General features: G+C 43.7%; 1 protein-coding gene across 3 annotated transcripts in view; it reads left to right on the top strand.

Annotated features, from left to right (window-relative positions):
- VEPH1 (ventricular zone expressed PH domain containing 1) overlaps positions 1-14783 on the top strand; it is a 130900-nt gene that overhangs the window by 95136 nt on the left and 20981 nt on the right. For 2 of the 3 annotated variants that reach the window (XM_030216379.1, XM_030216378.1), the window contains exons 10-11: positions 564-698; positions 12797-12914. In XM_030216379.1, coding sequence (XP_030072239.1) covers positions 564-698; positions 12797-12914 — 253 coding nt within the window. Of the gene's footprint in view, positions 1-563; positions 699-12796; positions 12915-14783 lie in introns of those variants that run through there. The other variant, XM_030216380.1, reaches the window with a different exon arrangement.

Here is a 14783-nt window from a genome sequence, read left to right as displayed (position 1 = left end):
AGCACAGCAAAAACCTTTCATGAGGAGATCATTGGTAGAATCTATTCGAATATATTTTCCAAAATAACAAAGACATAAGAGTCAGCTCAGAGGGTGCTCTGGGTGCTTGAGCATTCCCAATATTGAGCTAACTCGTTGACTATGTGCAGGGAGGGTAATTTCCTTTGGGTTTAGCACCCCCAATCATTTTGAAAAGTTGGGTACCCGGTCAAAATAGCCCCGACATAACAACCACTGTCAAAACGGCCTGCCCACAATATAACCCTTGACAAATTAACCCCCTGACAAAAGGGCCCGATCAGGCTGCCCAGATTATGGTACTGCATTTTTTTCTAGGGGGCTATTTTGTTAAGGTTTATTTTGTGGGAGGGGCCATTTTGTCAAGGGCTATTTTGTTAGAGGCTGATTTGTCAAGGGCTATTTTATTACAAGGCTGTTTTGTCAGGGCTATTTTATCAGGGCTATTATGTCGGGGTGCTGAAAAGCTGGTGCCTATGTAACAAGACTGCTTAAATGACAGTCATTAAAAATGTTTGAGCTGTTTTGTTAATATTTCCCTCTAGAGCCTGTTTCCTGCACCTTTGTCTATCCAGAGTAAATCCATACAAGTTCTGAAAGTACTCTGGGAAAAAACCCAGCTGAAAGGAACCCACAGCTTTGAAACTGCAATGATTCAGTCGACATTTCCTCACAAGAAGGTAAATATTCATAATTTTAATGTAAATGATCTCATTTTGTAGCACGCTTAGCAATTAGTCACAAGCATATTAAGGTAGACTTAGTCCTATAAAAAGGCATCACCTATGACTTGTTTCTTGACTTTTTCGCATCTAAGCAAACTAAAATGATAACCATGTTGCAATTAGAGGCTGCCAAATTTTGCTTTCGGTTCAGCACCAAACCTGTCCTGAAATCCAGGTTTGAGTATCGGCCAAAAAAATCAACCTCCCCCACCCCTGCGATCACTCTCCACCAGTGCCGTAGCAAGGGTGCCTGACACCTTGGGCGGGTCGCCGCTGCGCACCCCCCCCCCCCGGGTGCAGGGCACGGCGCACCCCCCTCCAGAGCGCACCCCCCCCCCCGAAACGCACCCTACCTTTCTGGGGGGGGGGGAGGGCCGATCCGCCCCCAGTGCACGTCACTGGGAGCTGCATCGGCTCTGCTGCTTCCCTGCTTTCTCTGCCCCGGAACAGGAAGTAACCTGTTCCGGGGCAGAAAGAGCAGGGAACCAGCGAGCCGACACCCCCCCAGTGCTTGCACCCGGGGCGGACCGCCCCACCGCCCCCCCTTCCTACGCCACTGCTCTCCACTCCCCCCCAAGTCACCCGATTGTTCATAGGCCTGACCATTCCACCCCACCCCTGAAGAAGACAAGTCCCCTACTGACCTAGCCTCCTGACCGCTAGTAGGCTCTCCCCGAGCCTACCTTAACAAGCTCTGGTGGTCTACTGACTTCTTCGGTAGCAGGAAAGAACCACACTCTTTCCTGTTTGTTGCTGCTGCTGCTGGTTTAAAATGGCTGCCAAGACCCTTGCAGGGGGTCCCAGCAGCCATATTGAGATTGGCACCAGCATAAGCAAAAGCACTGGGCTGTGGTGTTCTTTCCTGCCCTTGAAGAGGCCGCTAGACTACCAGGGCTCCTTAAGTTGGACCTGGGGAGGACCCACAGACTCTTGGGGGCCTAGGGAGCTGCGACAGTGCTGGCAACATCCTGGAAGGACCCATCTTCCACTGGGGGTCGAGGGACAGGCACGACATTTTTGGTTTCAGCTTCAATTCCAGCCAAAACCAAGCTGTGAATTTAGTTTCAGCTGGAACCAAAGCCACTGGTTCGGGTCGGCCTCTAGTCGCAATGAATAAAACGTGCTGTCGGAATCAGCATTTTTGTTAGGAAATATAAACATGTGAAGTAATTAACAAAAGGGGTCCTTTTACTAAAACATTAAAAAATGGAATGATTTATTCTTTATTTAACAATTTACATATATTAAAACAAGCAAAAATTAACTTGTCAGGTAAATAACATCACTGTTCAAATATATAAGGAAACAAATTAATATTCAAACAATTACAGCATGTTAATTAAAGTCCACATTAGTGAGATTCAAAATTTACAATATGGATTCCAAAAGAAAATAATTAAGGAAGCTTTCCTTTATCGGGTGCTCATAACAGATATCTTCTCTTAATATATTGGGCTGTATGTTAATTACTCCCTTTCTCCCTTGCTTAGCGCATTTAATGAAGGTATTTTTCAATATCTTTTTTAGGTTGTGCGGTAACATTTGCATTGTGCATGTTACCTCAAAACAGTTCACCTAGGAGCAGCTACTGCCTCCTATTTAGGAGGTGCTAAGTGCTCCAACTTTAACCGGTCAGCGGGTGTTAATATGAGTCCGTTAACTGAATAACACTTCCACAACCATTCCCCACCCACCCACCCCATGCCTTCACCTGAAAAATATTTCAAAAGAATAAAAGTAACTAGCTAACATTCAGATTACCCTTTTTCCGTATGCTTAGCACACACTTGGGTTTTACACCCTTTAGTAAAAGGGCCCCAAAATATCTTAAGTTTAGTATCTAGACATCAGACATCAGAATGGATGCTATTTTCCAACTGTCCACACTGCTTCCAACAGTGGTCAATCCAGGTCACAAGTACCCGGCAGAAACCCAAATAGCATATATATACTCTCGCATAATTTATAACAACAATTTTCATATATAGATGCTTTCAACACAGATAATTCTTTATAAAATTACCCCATTGGAAATAAGATTGCAGCCACCATATACACCAATGCTTCCCTGTGCTTATTGGTGCAAAGCCCATGGGTTAAAAGTCACCACAAGCTTTGCATCAATGTAGACGGTTTGATTATCACCCTCTTAACGAGCTTTGTTTCACTGTCTCATATGGATAAGTATAATGTTATAAATTTTAACTAGTAAAAAAAAAATATGGTTTATAGTACTGTTTCATAAAACTAGGATATGACCAGTAGAAACTACTGATGAAAGATCCAAAGCTTTGTCATTTCTTAGCAAATAGAAACCCCCCCAGGCCCTTTTGTCTTGGAAGGAGAGAATCCAATACCATTCATCAAAACACAGACTCTGAGGCCTTTTGTTTCTCAAGTGGTCTGACAGGATCTTGCTTACGTTTAAAAACTCCCATGCAATTATTTTGGATCTAGGGCATCCATTCGACTCTCTAAGCCGGGGGGGGGGGGGGGGGGATATCTATGCACAGCTTTACGTGATGTAAGTGTAAAATTGCACAATAAAAGATTCTGTACTGTGTTTACTTGGAAAACATTAAACCATATAAGGAAGTCTAAAAGGAAGAAATACGTTGCATTATTCCTTTGCAATGACCTCCTGAAATTCGCTGTGCTTTTTTCCTCATTCTAGATGATTTTTCTTCATCTTCTTTATCTGCCCTTCTTCTAACTTCAAGGAACCAGTTCTCAAATTGCTCACGTATAGGGGTTCTTTTACTAAAGTACATTAGGTTTTGGGCTTAACACGAGTTAGCGCATGATTTAACATGCGTGAGACCCAAAAACTAGTGCTGCATCAAGAAGAGGCATTCGCAGACAGAAGCATAGCTAGGTTGTGACGTCAGGGAGAGTGGAAAGCGGACTGTGCAGGTGCACGTAGGCAAGACAAACTGGTGGGACCAGTGGCGTTCCTATGGAGGCTGACACCCGGGGCGGATCGCCGATGCGCCCCGCCCCCCGGGTGCAGCGCGACCCCACCCCCCCGGCAAAAGTTTAGCGAATTCGGAGGAGCAGGCGCGTGCCGCGGCACCCCCCCAGCGGCGTGCACCTGGGGCAGACAGCCCCCCCCCTTGGTACGCCACTGGGTGGAGGTTATTGCTAAGAAGGCTCACTGGTGAGTATCACATTATGCAATTTCTTTTGACGAGGGTATAAATCGTGATGCTCCCTAAGAGAACCTTAAAGGTCTCAAAGGTATGTAGAGGGCTAACTTATTCTTTAGGTACTCTGGCCCATTTTTTTTTTTCTGAGGACCTAGAGTTTTGAATTTAACCCTGTAAGGTACCAGTAGCCAATGTTGCTCTTATGCTGTAATTGTAAAATTTTACAGTCTCAAAAAGTGATGCAATTTCAGCATTGAAAATACAGTTCCACCAAATCATACCTCATTATTCAATCATGAGTTTTCATAAATCTCTTTTGTAATTTCTTTGCTCTGCCCCTCTTGGGTAACATAACTAACTGATTATGTTTATGTGCCACATTATATCCTCTATGAGACTGACTTTGGTTTTTTATATAAGGATAATTTTCTTTGTTATGTTTACTGATTTGTCATTACGCAATAAAATATCTACCTCCCACGATCTTCTTTTCACAACAATTTCATTTACTAATCTTAGCTAAACACTGATCCAAATTGTTAAGTAAAAACAAATGTTCCATGTAAATTCAGTAAATATGGCAGTGTAAAGACAGAAGAAATCCAGGTTGGCAATATATATAATTTATTTATATAAATTCATAATAGATTTTCTAAATGTTAAATATCCATAGCTATTCCAGTATGTTTATGATACTGTATTGTAAAATTGGATTCTTACAACAAATTACTTTCTTATGCATTATTCTTTGTTGTGTATCCTATACTGTTTATTGTAAGCCACATTGGACTCAAACTTCTCAAATCAATTCAAGCTAGTCTTCTTACCTACCATTCATCACCATATAAAAATTAGGTTAGAACTTACATGTCACACAGCTTTTCATAAATTAGCTCCTACCTTGTGGAATCCCTTCCGATAGACCTATGTCACGAGACGTCCTAGGTATGCTTCAAAGACATGGCTAGTTAGAGTTCCAACCAACTTAGATTATTCAGTCCATATTCAGTGCTTATGGCATCATGACTTCTTGTGATCACAGCTAATGTGGGGTGTGATATTCTCTTAAGGATCTTACCATAAAATTGCTTACAGGAAGCCCAGAGGAATGAAAAACTTTTAAAATTAGAAGGAACACTTTGAGACTGACACAAAAGAACTCACTAGAGTCATTGGCTTTCTCAGTTATTATCAGAGATAGAGCTGTAAAATGTTACTGTCTCATTACCTCTGTTTATTCTCCCATCCCCTTTCACTGAGCCGTACAAACATACGCAGGTAACCTAAAACCTAGATGAGTATGAACAATATAAACCCAGTGTAACTACATTGCTTCGCCATTGAACTGATGAAGAAAGGATAACTCTTGAAAGCTTGTAAAAAAAAATACATTGATGTAGTCCAATAAAACATTATCACCTACAACTTGGTGGTTGACCCTTATTTCCATATATCCCTGCAGACCAACAGAACAAACACAATTCTCTCGCAAGAAAGTAATGGGAGCTGTATGCGTAATCTCCCTCCCCCAACTCCCCATTATAATGTGGATTACTAAGAGGTATAGTTAGAACTCTCCAGAGTCCCAGGAGGGTTAGAGGTGTAAGAGGAGTGGGGATCCAGCCTAAGGGGGTGGGTTCCAGGATAACTTGCAATGAAAAGTGCTATTGAGTTGGGGAGGAGTCAGAATTGATAAAAGGGGTTGCAGAGTGGAACACAGGGTCTTTGGTTGCCTGTACCCCCGCCGGTACCCTTGGAGGAGAGGGAGGTCCTGGAGTGGCAGAATAAATCGGGGCTGAATTAAGGAGAGTTGCCCCCCCCCCCCAACAGTGGCAACTGAGAGGAGCTCCGGGTGGGTACGGGGAACCCAGCCCAAGAACAGGAACAGAGCAGGGGAGGAAGCCTGTTCAACACCAGAGTGCAGCTCAAGAAGTGCATCGCTGGAAGGAGGCCAGCCAAAAGGGGTCTGTGCCTGAAGGAGAACTGGATTGTAATCAGAAGTATCAGGATCAGCCTTGGATTATTGGTAGCCCGAAGGGACAAGTAAAGCATAGGTGGAGCTCTAAATGTGTAAATACTTTGGGCTTACTAAGTGAAGCAAGTTGGAATGTGATTAAGGTTGTGTCACACAGGCTTGAATAAACGGGAGGACTGTTGAGACCAAATGTTAACTGTACAGAAGAAGTTATAAAATGGTTTACCTACGGTTGCAGAAAGTCCAGTAAAGTTGAATTTGTATACAGACATAATTCTTGGAGTGCTGTGTGGCTTTTTGGAGCGGAAGTGAGGACGCTTGCTTCCTGGACTAGCAGAGAACCCTTTCTGAAGCCCGACTTCATTCCCCATTACTACCGGATCTCTATTCCGGACCTTGACCTGCACCCAAGCTTGACTAGAAAGGACTGTATAGTATGGGAAGTGCGGAGTGAGCGAGTGCAGTGGTGTGAGAAAAGAAAAGGAATCATATGATGACCCGGGTCGGACATTGGAACTGAACTGCACGAGCTAGTAGTGGACTTATGAATTTGTCATTTAGGAACAGACATATTCTATTCTGAGGTTTCGGTGTATGCAATTAAAAATGCCCCTATTCTTAGCAAGAGATTTTTTTCTTAGCAAGTAAAAAATATTCCAGATCTTATTTAGCAAGAGATTTTTTTCATTCTTTTGCCGTCATTGAATTGAATTTGTTGGAAGATCTGTTTATACCTTATTAGGCATTACCTGAATACCCTCTTAATGCTATGCAAGGGGTGCTCAGTGAATACAACTTTGCTTGGGAATTAATGCATGGCTTTTATTTAACTCAAATTAATAGGTACACAGATTAATTAACAATTTTAATTAAGGTCTGATTAAAGAAATATGTAAAAACAGCATTCAGTGCCGGTGCCTGCCTAGCTAGGTGACAAACAGGCTTATTTTCGAAAGAGAAGGGCGCCCATCTTTCGACACAAATCGCAAGATGGGCGTCCTTCTCACAGGGTTGCCCAAATCAGCATAATCGAAAGCCAATTTTGGGCGTCCTCAACTGTTTTCCGTCGCGGGGATTACCAAAGTTCCCGGGGACGTGTCAGAAGCATAACGAAGACGGGACTGGGGCGTGCCTAACATATGGGCGTCCTCGGCTGATAATGTAAAAAAGAAGGGCGTCCCTGACGAGCACTTGGCTGATTTTACTTGGTCCATTTTTTCTTGCGACCAAGCCTCAAAAAGGTGCCCGAACTGACCAGATGACCACCAGAGGGAATCGGGGATGACCTCCCCTTACTCCCCCAGTGGTCACTAACCCCCTCACATCCTCAAAAAAACATGATTAAAAATATTATGTGCCAGCTTCTATGCCAGCCTCAAATGTCATACTCAGGTCCATGACAGTCCATGGAGCAGTTTTAGTGGGTGCAGTGCACTTCAGACAGGTGGACCCAGGCTCATAACCCCCCATCACTAAGGTCGACCTAAATGTTGAGATTTGGGCATCCCCTACCGTATTATCGAAACGAAAGATGGACGACCACCCGCCCCTTCACGGGGATGTCCTGCAAGGACGCCCTCAGTAAAACTTGGGCGCCCAGTTCGATTATGCCCCTCCACGTAAAACTGCATAAATAGCACTCCTAATGTTAGTTGAATATCGGCCGGCATCCACATAGCTTCCAGGTGGCAACCAAGGATGTGGATGGTCTCCCCTCCCTTCCACCAACCCCCAACATGGTCTGACCCCCCTCCAGGCCCCCTTCTGAGATTAGACCCCTCTTGCAGGGACCCCCCTGAGATAAGACCCCTCCTTCAAGCTCCCCCAAGATTAGAACCCACTCTGGACCTCTCCTGAGATAAGACCCCCCCTCCCATAAGCTCTCTCCAGCGTACTTTACGATCCCTGGTGGTCTAGTAGGTACCCAGACAGGAGTGATCCACACTTGCGCCTGCCCCTAGTGATTCCATCAAAAAAATGGCACCAAGAGCACTAGCTTTATAGTACTACCACTAGAAGTCAGCCTTCCATTTTTCTGATGGAATTGTTAGGGGCAAGAGTGAGTGGGGATTGCTCCTGCCAGAGTACACAACTTCTACTAACCTATAGATGTATTCACTCTGCTGCTCCCCAGTATCTCTCCACACTCGTCCTTCCCTACACCCCTTCCCGTGCACTCCGCTCCATGAATAAATCCTTCTTATCTGTTCCCTTCTCCACTACTGCCAACTCCAGACTTCGCGCCTTCTGTCTCGCTGCACCCTACGCCTGGAATAAACTTCCTGAGCCCCTACGTCTTGCCCCATCCTTGGCCACCTTTAAATCTAGACTGAAAGCCCACCTCTTTAACATTGCTTTTGACTAGTAACCACTTGTAACCACTCGCCTCCACCTACCCTCCTCTCTTCCTTCCCGTTCACATTAATTGATTTGATTTGCTTACTTTATTTATTTTTTGTCTATTAGATTGTAAGCTCTTTGAGCAGGGACTGTCTTTCTTCTATGTTTGTGCAGCGCTGCGTATGCCTTGTAGCGCTATAGAAATGCTAAATAGTAGTAGTAGTAGGACCACAAGGAATCATAAGTAGGCTCTGCGGTGGCCTATAGGAAGGGATCTAATCTGGGGAGGGGGGGTCTGAAATGGGGTCTGATCTCAGAAGGGGGCCTGGAGGAGGGGTCTGATCTCAGGGTAAGGGGCCTGGAGGACAGGTTTGATCTTGGGGGGGGGGGGAGGGCAGAGGAGAGGGCCTGATTTCAGAGGAGAATTGGGAAAGGGAATCAAAATCAGTGGGGGGGGCAATGGGTGGAAGAATATTACAGATCCACTTGTGCCAGCCAATTATTGATTGGGATACCTTTCTGATTGATCATAAAGAGTAATAAACAATGATCCAAATAACAATATTTAATGTTAGGAATATTATGTTCTAGTTGGGTTATGGCTCCTATAATGTAACTTTAAAGGGAAATGCTGGAATTTGGTAATTGATCTGTGTTCGTTGTTATTCTTGAACATCAATAAACATGTTCAAAAAACGCTGGGCTTACTGAATTAGGCATAAATAATTATTATGAAAATCTGGAGTATCATAGGTTAAGTCTTCATCTAAAACTACCTCTAGATTCCTTGCTTGGGAACTAATTAAATCTTAATCATTCAGCAAAAATCGGAAGTTTGATTTGATTTATTTAATGTATAATATTTGATAAGCTGCCTCTCATTGTAAGGTGTTATATAAACAAAGTTATTCAGATGAACAAACCTCAATGGAACAGAGTTGAGCACCCCTAAGCCCACCTACGAAAAAATGGCAAAAGTGCTGTCATCACCTTGATACTCGGGAATTTTGCAGGATGGAGATTTCAAGTATTATTATTATTTATTGCATTTGTACCCCACATTTTCCCACCTTTTTGCAGGCTCAATGTGGCTTACAGAGTATTGTTGTGATAAAGTCGTTACATGATTTAAATACAGTCGATCATAAGCTGAGATATAAGAGGATTTAGATGGAAAGGTGTTAGGTAAGGTCGTGTGAGAGATGTTTTTTGGTGTACTTTGGTGGTTTAAGAAATGATTTGTTTCATTGAGGATGACTTTTGTAGGTTTTGTTGAAGAGATGTGTTCTGAACTGGATCCCTGCTGCTTCAACAAAGGTGGCAATGGATTTTTGTTTTTATTATTATTGTATGCTCATTATAGGAAGACATAATTCAAAAATGAGATGATTACTTAAACATTCCGACCCCCTTCTTCACTTAAAAGGCAATCAGTGCCCCACATGATGCCAAGTATATACTGTCGCGTTGCATGTTTATGCCAAAAAGGGAACGCATTCAACGATCAAATTTAAGCATGCCAGAAAATAAAATGCTTCCAGATGTCTATCCACTGCATTTCCAGTAAATTACCCCACTGTTCTTTATCAAAGAGACTAGGGCTAGAATTTTTCAGATGTAGAAACTGTTCTTTTCTTCTTACAACATCCAGTCTCTTGACTAATCCTTTCACTTGGCACATGAGTATACAGTCACTTTAAAGGACATATCTAAACTACCATCTGACTCTCTCACTGTGTCCTTTGATTTCTTTTTTAAATTTTTGCTTGAGTAGTTTGATGAGAGAATTATAAAATAATTCTCTTTAAACACTGTTTTTGTACTTCCTTTTTCACACTCGTAAAACAGTGTTTTCTTGTTTTGCCCATGGGAAGAGGCGTAGGCGGGCCAGGGCGATCACTAAAGGTGCGTGCAGTATTACAGAATACTGGGGATCTGCTGGGGGCACCGAGATTTACACCTGGTTTCAGTTGATATAAATCCTCGTGCCCGAAGTTCAGTGTGCAGTTCTAGAAAGAGCATCCATCCCAGAACGCCCATTATAGCATACTGTTCAGCACCAATTTTTTTTGGCATCGAATTTTGAGCGCCATTTACTGAATCTAGTCCTTTATGTTTTGAGAAGAAGTGGAGAACACACAATCAAAACAAAATGGCATTGCTATTAGGAGTATCAAGAACAAGTCATTATTCTGAGCTATGTATGGAGAGACAGAAGGTTACCAAGTACCTAGAGATGCAGTCAGGGACTTAAAAAAAGAGTAGACTAGAGAGCTGCATGGGAGCGGGGATAACTGTGTTCCCGCCGTGGGGATCCCCTCCAGGTCTGCGGGGACCCTGCGGGAATGGATCCTGGTCTGCGGAAATCCCGTAGGGATGGACCCAGGTCCTGCGGGATCCCTGTGGAAGTGCCTTCTCTCCCTTGAGTGCAGGATGCCCTCCTGACACATACTTCGAGGTACCCTGGTGGTCTAGTGGCTTCTTCGGAGCAGGAAAGATCCCCATTCTTTCCTGCCTTCTACCGCAGTGCTGATCCTCTCTACTGCTCTTTTAAAATGGCTGCCAAGACTTCCAGTGGTGGGTGGGGACAGGCTAGATTCCTCACAGGGATGGACGGGGATGGGTTAGATTCCGGCAGAGATGGGTTGGATTTCTGTCCCCGTGCAACTCTCTAGTACAGACACAGTGCCAATTGTCTTGAGAACCACCGGTCTGATTAAAAAGAACTTCCAAGCTGTCTGATTGTCTGACACATTCTGACATTTAATAAGTGCTTTTATTAAAAAGTGGCAGCAGTCACTCTTCTGCCTCCAGCTGTGTCAAGTCCTTTCTGCATGCCATAGCAGAAGATTGGAGGACTGGCCTAGTGGTTAGCGCACCGGTCTTGCAGTCCAGAGGTGGCTTGTTCAAATCCCACTGCTGCTCCTTGGGCAAGTCACTTAACCCTCCATTGACTTAGGTACAAGCTTAGATTGTAAGCCCTCCTGAGACAGAGAAATATCCAGTGTACCTGAATGTAATTCACCTTGACCTACTACTGAGAAAGGTGTGAGCGAATCTAAAAAAAAAATAACTAGCTACCTACAGGGTCCTTTTACTAAGCAGCGGTAAACACTGGCATGCACTTACTGCAGAACATGCTCAAATATCCTACAGTAAGTTTGGGATCTGCGTGAGCTAAAGAATACTTCATCATTTTTCTAGGAGGGGGCATGGCAGGGGTGGAGAGTGCATGCACTAACTGATTAGCACAGGATCACCGCGTGGCAGTAAGTTCTCACGCAATAATTGGTTTTTAATGGCCGCACACTAACGGCAACATTAGCGCTTAGCCATTAATACAAAAAATAAAAAATTGACCGTTTTATTGTGGTAAAAATGGCCTTAGTGCTAAGAACACTTTCTACTGAAGCTTAGTAAAGGGACCCCTACATGTCTTCTTATATGTAGAATCCCTATATCAAGCAGAAGTGTAAGATAGAAGTTCAGCAGCTGGCCTTACAGAATTTAAAGGGGGTTTGGACAGATTCCGGAGGGAAAAGTCCATTGAACATTATTAAGAATTAAGTTTTTTTTTTTTTTTTTTTGGGGGGGGGGGGGGGTTGCCGGGTTCTTGAAGCCTGGATTGGCCACTGTCGGAGACAGGATGCTGGGCTTGATGGACCCTTGGTCTTTTCCCGGTATGGCGGTGCTTATGTACTTAGTTTACCAATGTGAGGTATAGATCAGTGCTGCTCAATCTTTTTCCGGCCATGACCCCATGTTCACGGCTGCAGCGATGCCTGTGACCCCACTGAGGCGTGTCATAATAACATGCCTATGCAGTGCCCTCCTAGGTTGCAACCCCAAACATGACATGCGCAACCCACAGTTTGGGAAGTGCTGGTATAAACAGTCCTACCATGTGTAGACATTGTTTCCTTTTAATATATATTTAATGCTGTGAAAGATTGAACCTTATAAATCTCCTAATAGATTTTTTTTTCTGTGCATCCACCATGATTCATGAAAAATACGCACGCACTCCACTTTCTTTCCCCGCTGAGATTTCTCAGCTTCTGTCTTTGTGATCTTCAGGGTCAAGAACCAGAAGTTCACGGGTTCACTTCAAAGCCAGGAGTGGGTGAATGTTACGTAAAAGATTCCAACACTGTCAGACAATAAATATGCAACGGAGTTTCATGCTACTCCTCCAGACAGCTTGCAGTCACCTCTTCATATATGTGAAAATGTTCTTTCCTGTTCCTTCCAGCCATTTCCTTCTGCATCACAGCTGACTAAAAGGCCCTGTTGTCCTTCTCTGCTACTCATGTTCTAAAGTTCCAAAGAATGTTGCAGAAAATCAAATTTCATATGTTCATTTTCTTTTCCAGAATCCACGTTAGTGGTTTAACACTTCAGAAACATATATCAAATCTCATAGTGAGAGCCTTTCTACTTGGTTAAATATCTTTTGGAATATTGACCTCATAGGTGTTGAGGATGTGTATTTTCCAAAACTAACCACTGCTTATTGCTCTGTTGGCATGGCCCATTTGACTTAATTTGCAGTTTGTGAATTATAATTTGGTCTTCTTTTATTGCCAACTTAGGATCTGGACCATGTGCAATTGCATTTGGAAGAAGCGAGGTTCTTTGATCTCTTTGGTTTCAGTGAGGAAGCTGGGGCTTGGCAATGTTTCATGTGCAACCACCCAGAAAAAGCAACAGGTAATAAATCTTCACCTGACTATTTCAATGATTCAGGATCAGAATTCAGTTTGAATAAGGATCTTGGGAATTTCAGGCTTAAAAAAAATGATTGACGCAAAGTACCTTCTATGCATGTATTTCAGGGGGGAGGAAGGCTGTTATTAGCTGCTTATTCTGCTGACCAACCCAAGGGATAGTGTCAAAAGTCCTATTGTCATCAAGCCTTTCGTAAAGTAAAAGCTGTTTGAAAACAGAACTTCAGGAGTGGTTTGAGAAGCAGTTACATATTCTGTTTTCCTCTTGAAAAGGAGATGTTACAAGAGAGCATTCCACTTATGAATGAAATCCAGCCCTCCAACTAAACAACACAAAGAGGTCATCTGTTTGTAAAACTAACTGAAGCATGTAGCCCCATAGCTAAGTAATGGTATGCTCCAGAAACCCCCCATGTAAAAACCCCATGTGGTTAGGTCTAGGGTATAACTTGCTAGTCAGTAAAATGATTCAGGATCTTTCCTCAGTCAACGAGAGAAAAAAAGTCTGTTGCATGTAGGGAAGAGAAATTGCATGGAAGGGTTCGTAAAAACTGACTGTCCAGCAGGATTGGCAATGCCCAAGAGAAAGGGTTAGACTTCTGATAACAAAATTCAGGGTCTGGTGAGGTGTAATGAGTTCAAGTGTAAAAGAGAATTAGAGAGTGATAAATTCCTGTGAACAGGACATCTCTCTATATAAAAGGCAACCCCAACGTTCTGAAGCCTCCACGGAAGTTGAGGCGCCCGAGATATCCGGTGTGCCCTGGAGTGTCTGCACCGCCCTCACGTCAAAACGTCATGACGTCGAGGGCGGAGCTATGACACTCGAGGGCCGAAACGGAAACGCCACAGGCACGGCCACGGAGGCGCAGCAAAAAAACCAAAAACCCTCCCCACACACAGCGACGTGAACCCCGAACAAGGCAAGTAGCTTGGAGGGACGGAGGGAGGGGGCCCCTTGCTAGCGCCCGTTTCATCGCGCTCAGAAACGGGCATTTTTTCCTAGTCTGCTAATAATCAGGATTCTGAGAAAACTATTCCTAGTGCAGGAAGAGATTTTGTAAGGGAGGAAACCAGGGATATAAGCAAACTCTAAGTGGTCTGAAAAACCCTTGTTGTGGGGGCAGATGTGAAGAACAGTGAAAGTTGTACCTCTGAAGTTATTTGCCACTGAAAAAGAAAATCCTTCTGCTACTAACAGAGAAAGATCATTGTGTGAATATTGTAACATAGTCGAAAGAGCTTCCAATTGAAGGAAATATGGAAAGTACTGTATAAAGAAATCATGCTGTGAACTTTGAATAAAAACAGCCAAGTTGGGAATATCATGTCTGTGCAGTTTGCTTTCATGGAAAAGTGTCATAGGTTTTAGGTTCAGTTTATCCTTGAGTTCCTCGCCCTTGGTGTTTCCTCTGACACTTGAGTTACTCACCTAAGCACCAGTGTTCATCAGACAGGATGGGCTGATAACATTATCATGGAGGAGAAGAGTAGCACAAAAATCCCAGTCCTGGATTTCAAAAATACTCATTTGTAATATTTTTGTTACATTGTTACATTTGTACCCCGCGCTTTCCCACTCATGGCAGGCTCAATGCGGCTTACATGGGGCAATGGAGGGTTAAGTGACTTGCCCAGAGTCACAAGGAGCTGCCTGTGCCTGGCCCTTGCAGATCACCAATGTGGCCGCGCAGGCTTCTGCTTCTGTGAGTCTGACGTCCTGCACGTACGTGCAGGACGTCAGACTCACAGAAACAGAAGCCTGCGCAGCCTTCTACATGGAATGTTGCTAGTGGAATAGCAACATTCCATGTAGAATCTCCAATAGTAGCAACAGAATCTCCAATAGTAG

The sequence above is a fragment of the Microcaecilia unicolor genome, chromosome 10 (assembly GCF_901765095.1).
Source record: "Microcaecilia unicolor chromosome 10, aMicUni1.1, whole genome shotgun sequence".
Lineage (NCBI taxonomy): Eukaryota > Metazoa > Chordata > Amphibia > Gymnophiona > Siphonopidae > Microcaecilia > Microcaecilia unicolor.
Note: the sequence above shows the minus strand (reverse complement) of the source record. Positions and strands in the feature narration are given on the sequence as shown.